Source organism: Polistes dominula, unplaced genomic scaffold, assembly GCF_049000335.1.
Source record: "Polistes dominula isolate Pdom_NZ unplaced genomic scaffold, Pdom_raw_medaka contig_77, whole genome shotgun sequence".
NCBI lineage: Eukaryota > Metazoa > Arthropoda > Insecta > Hymenoptera > Vespidae > Polistes > Polistes dominula.
The window spans coordinates 7,363,059-7,376,309 of NW_028301152.1; the positions used below are offsets into that span (position 1 = coordinate 7,363,059).

At 23.7% G+C, this 13,251-nt stretch overlaps 1 protein-coding gene across 3 annotated transcripts in view; it reads left to right on the plus strand.

The window, feature by feature from the left end:
- The window catches only part of LOC107068921 (M-phase inducer phosphatase), a 99,437-nt gene that overhangs the window by 31,400 nt on the left and 54,786 nt on the right, over window positions 1–13,251 (plus strand). For all 3 annotated transcript variants that reach the window (XM_015325773.2, XM_015325772.2, XM_015325774.2), the window contains exon 3: window positions 540–579. In XM_015325773.2, coding sequence (XP_015181259.1) covers window positions 540–579 — 40 coding nt within the window. The remainder of the gene's footprint in view (window positions 1–539; window positions 580–13,251) is intronic.

Consider the following 13,251-nt stretch of genomic DNA (forward strand, 5'->3'; position numbering starts at 1 on the left):
TATATAATTATACAAGTTTTGTTATATTATTGTAATTGTAATTTATAATTTTAATAAATATTATATATTTTGCATATAAAGTAACAATTGTATCGTCAAGTTATACAGAAATTTATTGAAAATCTTTTATTATCCTTGAAATTGAGTAAACGTTAATTGAAAATTTTTTATAAAAATATAATACAATTATTTTATTTCTTAGAATTGTTTTATAATGTACTTGTTTATTTGAATAATAAGTGATAAAATTAATAGTATTTAAAATAATAAAACTTGGTATTTTATACTATTGTTTTATGGTTTAATTTTTACAAAATAAAGATCAAAAGCTAAGGATTTATTATTTACTAATTTTTTATCTCATTTCTGGACTGACAAATTTCTGTATAATCTGACCCTAACATATTGTTATAATAGCAAAATAAAATAAAGCTTATAAATCTAGATATTTAAGCATATTTTTATAAAGTTACAAAGTATTCTAAAAGATTAATTTAACTTTTATTTATTTATTCTAAATAATGATTTTTTTATTTCAGGTGCGTCCAAAGTTTTGCCGCAGGTAGTAAAAGAAGAAAGGTAAGTGATAATTATCAGCAACTTATGTTTCTATCTACTTTCTATAACATATTTCTAGAAAATGTCTTTAAAGTAATTTAATAAAAAAAATTTTATTAAATGTCTTGAAATTTTGACACAACGTTGTATTAGCATACAGCTAGGTTTTTATTACATTAATTTATTTAAAAAATAATTAATTAATTTAAAAAAAAAGGAAAACGAGATACATGTAAGTCCAGCGCCATTTGTTGGCTATAGATTTCAATAAGTGCGCGAAACATTTGAACATAACCTAATCGTTTGTTCCTAACTGCTAATCTGCAAAAGTATTTTATCGATTGTTTTGAAACTTTGACACAATGTTGCATTCGTATACGGCTAGGTTTTTATTACATTTATTTATTAAATAAATAATTAATTGATTTAAAAAAAAAGGATAAAGATACAGGTAAGTCCAGCGCCATTTGTTGGCCATAGATTTCGGTGAGCGCGCGAAACATTTGAACATAACCTAAATTTTATCTATACTACAACGTCATATTTTGGCTCATATAAGCCACATTAATGTGTTCCGGGTAAGCTAGTATATAGTATATACATTTGTATATATGTAATTATACATGTATGCTAGATTATACCGTTTATACATAAATTATCATCAAAATTTATTTTGTCGAGTTAAAATCTATTCAGATTACTAAGTTATCAATAAATTTGAAATAATCTTGCCGACAGCCCGCATTGATGTATTTTCAGATTAATATTTTTCTATAGGGGTCCATTACTGTTCCCCATGGTGATCCATTACTTGGATTTGTCCTATCCATCTTTCAGTATTCCAAAAATCTCTGATATATCTTAAACATCTTGTTTTACATATTACATATTATTTACAATAAATTTTATTTGACGTTTAGCAAATTGTTTTATCATTTCTGATTTATTATCACATTAATGTCCAATCCATTTTATTATTTAATATTTTACAATTTGTTTGCTTTCATCTTTTGTTGAATTTATCATAAATTTTTATTGCTAATTGATTAGGATATTTTTCATATATTGTTTATGTTTTTTAGTTTTTTTTCGTTTATCCTTAATTTTGAAATTTCATTATGCATTTAGTGCAATTCTTACAATTTTGTGCTATGAGTACTTTTATTTTTGTTGTATGATTTTTATTAGAACATATATTTATATATGTTATTTTTATTAGAACATATATTTATATACATATATTTATATATATTTATATGTAGAACATATATTATATTCTACACCATAAATGTATGCCATTGGACCAAATAGATTTTATTATTAAATAGATTTTCAGTTTACCGTTTTAACAAAATTTATAGAACAGTTAGGATTTTGAAAAAAGGAGGAAATCTTAAATCGTACGTGTCTGTTAATATTTTAAAATTTGATTCATCTTACAATGTTCGGGCTCGTGTCATATTGTAAAGTTTATATATATACTAAGAATTTTCTTATTTCCCATAAGGTGTATTGATAGTTGCGGTCCCAACAGGTATACATATCAACGTACAAGGAAATATAAGAATAGAGAATGGAATGTGGAAGATTTGAAAATCCTCTGAGAAGGGAAGATTTGAAATCTCTCATGCGGCTCCTTGATCCTTTTGATATGGTGGCAACTGAGAAGCCTCACTAATACTTGTCCCTTAAAGAAATTTCGCGAGCTACAAACTTCTCTTCGTCTAGAAGAACAAATTTTTCTACATTTTCGTCTACTTCTTCGTCTACTTCTTTTATTTCTTTTTATGGTTTCCTTTCTTACTTTAAAGTTACTATACTTTTTCTCATCCTTTTTAAAAGCCCCCATGAAAGAGGGCTTATTCGTTTCTTCAGGATTTGGTATAAAAGTACTTTTTTTTCTTTCTATAACATTGTGTGTATACAATTTATATGCGTCTATCTTCTATGCGAATCTAACGACAAAAATTTATCAATTAAAATTTATTGTATGTTTCTATATATTCGTTTATATTATGTATATACATTATATGGACTGTAGTTCAAATGGTATGGGTGGATCAAAATTGTTAGGTTGGTTTTGAAAAATTAATTACACTTTTTTTTTAGAGATGTTTTAGATTAGATTTGAAGATTAAGAAACTACAGATTTAAATTTAATTATATATAATGTAATAATATATTAATAAAAAAATTAAGTTGAGCATTAGATAATAAACATATATTATCGCATTAAACCGGCCGATTTCCGCACGCTCGAGTTAACTCGAGCGGCGTATTATTTTATATATCTATGATTTTTTACACTTAAACATAATAGAAAATGGAAAATGAGAGTGTGAAAACAAAGAAAAAGAATCTTTTTTTTTTTTTGAAAAATATTTTTTCCGAAATAGTAATTAGAAAAGAAAGATTAAAAAGTTGACGTACGTGTAACATTTGCAATATTCGGCTCTTCTCTGTAATGTGGAACAAAATCCAAAATTAACATAAAAATATTGATTATTTCTGTATTTTTTTAATTTTTTTGTCAAAACAATGTTCTAAACTATGTCTTTATGCAAAAAAAAAAAATGATTTTTTTTTGCCGTTGTTTTTTTCTCAAAATCATTGCTGCTTAAGGGGTTAAGAAACGGAATTTCGATCTTTATTCGGTGAACATGTTGGACAAATGTTGAAAATTCCTCGTGGGTGGGAAATAGCGAGTCAGGTACATTTAAAGGGCCGTTTTGTAAATTGAAGTAATTCTGAACGAACAGCAGGTACGAGAATTCGTACAATGATCGATGCGAACGGACCAACCGCTTTCACATATACATACATATATATATATATATATATATATATATATATATATATATATATATATATAGGTATATCTTTATTTCACAATTAGGTTGTTCGAATGGACCATCTAAGATGGTTCGTCCTCGTGCGAACTTTCTTACGAGACGAGTCCTACGCTCGGTTGAGCGTGTGAGTTGCTTACAATTGCTATCGAGGATATAAAAGGAGAAGAGCCTTGCTTCAGTGGTCCTACACCGGAAATCCTTTTATCGGGTCGGTGCGACGAAAAAGGGAAGAAGAAATAAGATAAAAAAAAAAATATCATAAAAAGAAATCATAGGAATGAGAGAGAGAGAGAGAGAGAAACAAACAAAAAATCAGTACACTAAGGTACGCATCGTGGCATAAATTTTTCTAACCGACCTGTATTTAATTCAAGTTATAATTAACGATAAACAAAAAATTATAATAAAAAGAAATAATACGAATGGAAGAAGAAAAAAAGGGAGGTGGGATAAGGGACAAAAAAAAGGACGCAACTGTGGTGCAACTCTGTGCAATTTTTTTGTATATAATATATTATTATTTTAGTTGTTTAATATTTTTTTATAATGTATTACTTTTTTTTTTAATAATAGTGTAAAAAAAATGCATAGGTTTATTGGTCAACTTAATATATATATATATAATTTAATTATTAATATAATAATATATGTAATTTAATATATTATTTAATATTAATATATTCTATAATATATTATTATTAATATTTTATAATATTTTAATATATAACTATTATGAGAGATATATTATATAATATTAAATATAATATTATTTAATATTAATATTATATAATATATTATTATGTAGTAATTATATATTATTTAATACTATATTAAATAATATATATATATATATAATATTATAATATTATAATATATATTATAATATATATAAAAAATGTTTTATAAACAATTTAAAAAAAAATACAGTAAATAATATTTATTATTGATATTTCTACTGTTACTTTAAACTATCAATCATCTTTGTTTAAATAACCAGGGGCGGATTATTTTTATTATTTAAGAAAAAGAAAAATTGATTTCTCTATAACGTAAAATGGAACAAATCTAGAAGTGCAAATATTTTTATTTGAAACAAATTGCGTAGATAATTTATAACATTGAAGTGATTTGAATTTGAACAAATTTATTTGCAGATTTTTACTATAAAAAAAAAAAAATACATAAAAGTTTTTATCAAAAATAAAAAAAAAATAAAAGCGGATAACACCTTTTCTTTTTTTTTTCGTCATCCTTTCGTGAACAGCATAACACAAAATATTCAAAAAAAAAAACACATTAATCCTTGAAGATGTTCAAAACGTATCGAATTATACAAAACCTTGACTTTCCAACCAGTTTTTCTTTTTTACATTTATTGTCATTTCCTTTTTAAATCTAAATCAAGGTAAAACTTTTCCCAAACATTTTTATTCTTGACAAAAGAAAATTTTAAAGTGACACTTTTTCTTTGAAAAAGAAAAAAAACGTTCATCAATCTTATTCACCTTCAAAGGTTCACGTAAAGGTTTAAAAATTCACGTAAAAATAAAAAAGAGTTAGAAAATTGTTTGTTCAGTTTCAAAGCTTATACCTCAAATGTCCTACCAGTTAGAGAAACTTCTTCGAAGGAAACTTGTTTCCTTTAGCAGGAAGCAGAACCCTTTCAAAAGATTATTATTCTCCTTTTATTCACGTTTCTCAAACAAATCCGGATACTGGACCATTTCTTTTTGCTTTAAACATTTTTTTAGGTCTTTTTCTTTGTTTGTTTTTATTTGGCTTACAGAAAATTCCATATAACTTTAACATATATATATATGTTAAAGTTATATTTAATTTTCCTATAATTATTTATTATATTATATATTTTTATATAATATAATATATTATTTATTAATATATTATAATATATTAATAAATAATATAATTTATTATTTATTAAACTTTATTATTTTTAAGTAATAAAATTGAAATAATATTTCCTAAAATATATTCCTTTTCTTTGACGTTTGTATTTGAATGTTGAATAAACAATCGAACCGTAAGATAAACAATGTCGAATATTGTATAGTGCAAATATTATAATTTGCAATATTAATAATAAATATTATAATTTATAATTATAAAAAAAAAATTTGTATTTCACTATGCAAAACTTATAACAAACATTAGCATACTGTTAATCTGCAACATACATAGATTTTATTATTTTTTACGTAATATATATAATATATTATAATTTATATAATATTATATATAAATTAATAATTATAATAATATTAAATAATAATTTTATAATAAAATTAAATATAATAATATTATATAATATATATAATTTTTTATATAATTTATATATATAAATATAATATAAATTATATATTAAATAAATAAATATATATTTTTTATATAATATATAAAATATATATAGAATATTATATATAAAAATATTATATAGAATATATAATATATATAGAATTCTGTAGGATTGTGAATAATGAAAATTATAAATTACAATCTAACTTAAATAAATGAATAAAAAAATTTGTTTAAATAGAGAACAATTTAGGAGTATTTTGCAGTCTTATATTCGCTTCTGTTCAATTACACAACACACGCACGCACTCACTCATACGCGCAACATTTAAATATAAAAGAGCTCGTATAGAATAAAATAAAATAAATTTTACATACACCCAATAATAATAAATTTTCACTAAATATTAATTAAAAATAAAAGTTATACAAATTGTTATTTCACGTATCGATAAACACTTGATATCCGTGGAATGCGTATAACAGCCGTTTAAAGTATTTTCTTGTTATTTCTTTACACAAAGTGGCACACTGACGACGGCTTTCATGTATCCTCGCTGACGTAGGTATACCTATAGAGAGTAGGTACCACGAATGTGTATATACCTACCGGTACGAGGAGGGTTCGAGTTCATTCATGACTTCGTTCATTCATCGAATCTCACGAGGTCCATCCTCCCTACTTCTTCCACAAGTTCTCTCGTCATCTTACTCGTCCTTGTTCGCGGCACGTATTTCCCTCTCTCTCTGTCTCTTGCTCACTGTCTCTGTCTCTTTCTCTTTCTCTTTCACTATCTCTCTCTCTCTCTCTCTTTTTCTTTCTTTCACTCCGTCTGTTTCTTTATCCCTCTCTCTCTTTCTTTCTTTACTCTCCACTGTCCTTCTCAAAGTCGCGAGCTGGAAAATGGTTGGGCACACTTGGGGCGCTTATGTTAGTCGTCTTAGGTGTGTTGCTCCTTTTATTCGCTTTCTGAACCTTCGAACATCGAGTAAGTTTCTATTGTAAGTGGTATAACGGTATCAGCATCATTCCTTTCGTTGCTTAACAAGAAACGAGTTTTTCTTTTAGTTTATTTATTATATTTTTATTCGTACGCTCAACCGATTCGCGTCTGTTGAAATTTATGATTGAGGATGAGATTCAAAAACTGATAACAACATATCGATTATTTTCAAGAACTTTATTATATTTTTATTTATTTTTTTTTATTTTTACTTTAAATTTATCGTGTCTGATTGTAAATTTTTAAATAACAATTAAACTAACGATATATCGTTGCATTGTATTTTTATTTAACTCTTTGGCACGTTGAAATTTATGATTGAGTTTTAGAAGAAAATAGATCGATTATTTTCTATTTTTGTTAATGTTTACCCTACACATTAAATTTACCTTTATTTAATTTACCTTTACACATTACCATATATATATATATATTAAATTATTATTATTATTGTATAATAATAATTTTAATAAACTATATATAAGGTGCATAATATAATATAATAAGTATAATATATAATAAATGTAATATAAAATTATATACACATATTAAATATAAAAATATTAATATATTATGTTTATAAAAGTGTAAATATATTATAATAATATTATAATATATATTAATATATAATATTATAATATTTATTTTTACTATAAAAAGTATTATATTAAATACTTAGATAACTTTTTATTTTCTTGTATTTATTATAATATAAATTTCTAAGTAATATAAATAAAATTATTTTTTTTAATTTATAAAAATATAATTATAGCATATTTTTGTGTTAATGTGGCGTGTATATATATACGTTTATCTATGAAAAGAAAATAGGAATGTGACATACCTTGAGAGTATTCGATATACTGCAAATAATTATTAAATAATCTAACGAAATGTATATTATTGTTTAAAACCACAAAATGTAAATTCGATGTACCATCCTCTTCAAAATCTATCGTAAACTCCGATTCATCGTCTTTTATGAAAGTCAGTAGAAATCTTTTTATTCATTTTTGTTTATAAAACTTTCAAAAGAATACATTATATTTATTATGAATATTACTTCTGTTACTTGCATGTGCCATATAAGGAAAGTCATATAAACAATAGTAAATAGAAGAATATTACCTGACTTTCATAGAGGGTAAAGAAACAGTTTAATATAGGATTACGAAAAGTACATCGAACTCATTGTCTCTACTTTTAGATTACAATATACATTTCTTTCAATTAATTATCAATTATTAAAGGTATATCACATATTCTAACATATTTTAATAATAATTTGGATTGTTTAAATAAAAATACATTTGTTTTTACGTTCCTGGTTAGTGTTGATGTTGAGTTGAAAATGTTCATTTAATTAAATATCAGATTGAAATTTTTTAATATGCAAAGTATAGTAATAGACACATCATTTTTAAATAAATTTATTTTATATTATGTTTATTCAAATGGGTAATTAAATTGATTCTGATACTAAAAAATATTTATATAATGGTAAAAATAAAGAATGACCAATTGTTTGATATGAAAAAACTGGATATTCCCCGAGTTTAACAACGTGTACGTTTTTAATCCTTTAGAGTGCTATGGACGTACATATGCGTTTGTTAATATTAATATAAATGTAAAATAATGTAATGTTTATATTAATTCATTAAATTATATTCAGAAAGAAAAACTTGAATTATTAAATATAATCTATTATTAGAATCTAGTTAATAATAAATTATTACTTTCCTACAAAACATTTTAGTTAAAAGTATTCAGCACTCAAAGGGTTAAATTACAGGTTTTCCTTTTACATTATTTTTGCATTTGATTAATTTACTTGTTTAATTAAAGCTTTTAAGTTAAACTCGTTAAATATATAATTAAGATTTACTGATGTATTTATTTCTAAACTTTTTTTCATATCAAACACACTGTATCAATAATTTCTAAGGAAAAATCTATTAGGTGGTTCGGAAAGTCGTTTCATTTTTCTTTTGCAAAAATGAAGTTAAGTTTTGCTTCGAGGTTAAACCTAAACCTTTCAAGTGGTCATAAACAGTTGAATTTGATAAATTTAACCTCTTATCGATCTCATGTTTTACTATTTGTCGGATTGCATCAACTAATGCCATTATTGCGTTAGTAAAAAACGAAACGACTTTCCGAACCACCTAATAGTAATTGTAACTTTCTACGTTTTAACAGTCATTCATACTGTATATATGAATCAATTGATTATTTTCCATATGATGTTACTAGTTTCACATTTCATGTGTATATTTTTTCTTTTCCAAATTCGTTTGAAATTCAAAAAAGAAAAAGAAATTGATTGTAACCAAAGACTAACAACTTCGCTTTTTTGAGAATCGCATTACAGGTTGTCCCTCGTTAATATTTCGTGCGTTAATAAACAAGCCCGCTAGAAATAAGCCGACAAGGGTGACTGATATACCGGAACGAAAACGCCCAGACCTTTTATGTAAGCCTTCGAGAGAAGTGTATTTAGATATACACAGTGTTTCATAAATACTTACCCATATTTCGAACAAAGTATATCTGCTCATTAACACTAGAACTACCGACAGTTGAAACATAGCTATCTCTATCTTTATCTATTTAAAAATCATGGAAAAGTAAAATATTTTTATGTTTATTGACTTATTATTATTTTACAAAAGGAACTACATTTTCTGAGATCTTAAAAATTATATAATAACAATTATAATAGTAACAATAAGTACAATAGAAGTATCAAAATATTCTTGATACCAAATCATGTCAAGAACCAACCAGTCAAAATGACTAGTGTAGTAGTTCTAGTGTTAAAACAAGTAAATAATTCACATATAGGTAAATATTGGGATAAATTAAAATAATTTGATATTAATAAATTAAAATAATATATAATTAAAATGAAATAATTCTAATATAATAAATATTGGGAAAATTTTTTTTTTTTTTTTTTTGAGGTTTGGTAGTTGACACTTTTAGGTTGCTATAGAAACAAATTTCGTGTAATTTTGTTTACAACTGTTAGTTTAGAAACAATTGAGTTTTATTTCACACTAGAAAACCGAAATTACTTTCTTGCCAACCCAATATATGTCCAATTTACATTAGTTTTTGATTTATATAAGAATATGGAAAATATTCGAATTGTTTAGCATAATTGTTCCAATTTATTCCTACGAATGAATAAATAAATTTTCCATTCTGAGAGGATTTTCTCAATAAAACCGACAATTTTCCATTTGCACGGTTATATATGAAAATGATGTGGTTACAATACGTTCATTTATAGAACACCCTATAGATATTATAGATGTAGATGTAGATGGATATGAGTTGGGTCAGAATATAGATGGTCGGATGTAAATGTAGCGAAAGATCAGAGATGGAAAGAAAACGAATAGAATGACTTGCTATTCCGTTTAGTTGTTGGTTCGTCCTTTCTATATTTTAGTATCTATCGTTTTCCATGTACTTGTCCAGTTTTCCCATTTTTTTTTCATTCCTTTCCTTTGAAAAGATTGGACAATAAGACACCAGGTGCTGTCGATGTTAGAGATCTTGGACAAAGTCTAGTTCTTACTTCTTTTTTTCTATCTTCCACCCACATCTTTTCTCATCCGTTAGAAAATTTGTGAAAAAGAACATTCTTTAACCCTTTGATTTTTTTTCTCTTCCATTATCGATGCATGTGTATCCATAGAAAATAATTTACATTATTATCGGACAAAAATTTGTAATTTATATTAATTAATTAAAAATATGTTAGAACATTAAAATAATTATGATTTTCATTTTAGATTTGACGTAGGAGATTTATAATAATATTTTATTTTATGTTTTTATCACTAATAATAAGGTGATGTAAGGGTTCAAAGGGTTAAATATAATAGCAATTTTATTATAAGGTTTGTTATTAAACATTATTAAAATATTACTTACTTTAATATGCAATTGTTAAAAATGAATTTAATGGATAACATAGTACAACTAAATTTCTTAAAAATTAAGATTGGATTTAAATTTCATTTATTTATTAAAATAGAAAATTTATATAAATAATATAATAAAATTTATTATATTATATAATAAAATAAAACATTTATAATACTAATTTTGATTATTTGCGAATTAATTTTGTAGTTGTGGTTAAATTTTGCTAAGTATGCTCTCTTTTAGAAATTACTGCATGAGTGTTTATTTTTAAATAATAATAATAAAAATTAAATTATGATAAACTTTTTTATTTTAAATGTATTTCGTGTTAAATTGATTTCTAGTGATTTTATTTGTTTGAATCACTTTGTTATCGTCATAACAAAAAAAAGGAACTATCAATGCAATGATGGAAAAATTGTATTAATGTTAAAATTATTTATTGCATATGTTGAAAAATACTTTTTGTATTCTTTTGAAATATAAAAATCGCGTTTTAGGCACGTTTTCTTTACGAGGTATTTCCAAGTACCTTTTGGTATCAAACTTCGTTATTGTAATACTATATAACGCTCAGAAGTACAACAGGATGTGGGTGCTGTGGGTTACATGGTTTCAAGAGTGACAACAACGCTCGTTCTTAACGGAAGATGTTTTAAGTAAATTGTTTTGAAATATATCTAAACGTATAATATTATTTCAATTTTTATTTACAATACACATACTTTTTAAAAAACATATGTATTAGTTATTATCAAATGAAAGTAATATTGAATAATTTCAATTGGATCTATTTATATAGAAAATTATCAATGAGATTGAAATTAAAGTTGAATGAAAATAAAGATGAATGAAAAATATTTTTTTTATTATTATTATTTATTATTATTATTCAAATTTTATCTTATCTTTAGCTAAAGCATTGTACTAGAAATTAAAATTATAAAAAAAAAATAATAAGGTTTTATTAGTTAAAGTTAAATTATCAGAAAATTACTAATCTTTTGTCGAATTTATTTCTATATTGTTAATTAGTTATATTATATTTTATATTATTTTTTGATATCTTTTAAATATTTTTAATAATACTAAATGTTTGATATATTAGAAATAATACCCACTTCTAACGCATGCCAATTATACTCATTGTGATATAAAATATTATTATTTTTATTATGACAAATACACTTCACAATCACAGTTAGTTGTGACACGAATTTACCATAATAATTTTAATTAGTGTATTGTAATTAATTATAATTATTAAGTTTGTAATTTTTTCTAACTGTAATAGTTAATCTTTTGCACAACACATATTATAACTCAATAATAATTATTATAATTTTTTTGTTTACACTTTAAATTTAGTATAAATTTAATTTCAAGTTTGAGGTATTGTATTTACAATTTTAAATAGACAGCTGATTAGTCTGGACGAATAGATTAAGTTTTTTTTCTGTCGTATGCTTAGCGCCAAGGAAATCAGTTAGACGATAAAATCATCTCATCGGTCTTTTAAATATTATCTCGAAACGATAAATGAGACGTTTGAGGGCTTTGCTTATGGTTAGAGAGGAGAATCATGCCTTATCGTTTACAGTCCACGATATAGACCGAACGATAAGCATGTTTGCGTGCGTGCATAAAGAATAGGAGAAGTTGTAGATAGGATAACATTTTTTTTTCTTGTTGAACTGTGATGAGTGAGGGTGGGACCTATCCTTCTTTATTTCTTTTATATCAATTGATAAATATAACAGAATCGAATCAATTACATTCATGATTGTAAACTTAAGTTTTTACTATACTTCATTCAACCTATTTAGTTAAGAATGAATCATAATAAATGCATGTAAAATTAAGGAAGGTACGTGTTATAAGTCATTTATCTATTCAAAAGTTGTAAAAAAGTATTTTTAATAATTTTATTTATAAATAATAGGAAATTAAATTATTACAGTAGTAAAAGTTAAATAGTTGCATTTTAAAGGAATTTACATAGCAATATTGGAAAATTTTTAAATAGTAGCAAATTCTTCATTTGGATTTATTGATTTTCTAATAAATTTATTTAAATTATAGATGGATATTTATTATATCTATTTATCTATTATATATCTATCTATATAAATTTATTTTTTATTTATTTATTAAGTAATTCGACCCAAATTTGGATTTATTATTTTCTAATAAAATTTATCTATAATATATCTATCTATATAAATTTATTTATTTATATTTATTTATTTATTAAATAATACGATCCAAATTTTTGGATTTATTATACATTATATTCATTATATATTTATTATATTAAATTTATTGTTTCTTTTTTTGTCTTAAATAATACAGTAACTCTTATTTCTTTGGTTTTATTTCCGTAACTTTTAATAAACAAAGTAGTTTTGTTCAATATTTTTTGTAATTTAAATATTGTTATTTTCTATAGTTGTAAAATCATCTGATATAGTAATTTAAATACAATGTATATAACTATTCGAAAAAATAGTATGTATAATCTATTTATATATAAAAAAAATATTTTCTAATATTGCTAAATATTATATTACTATAAATCAATG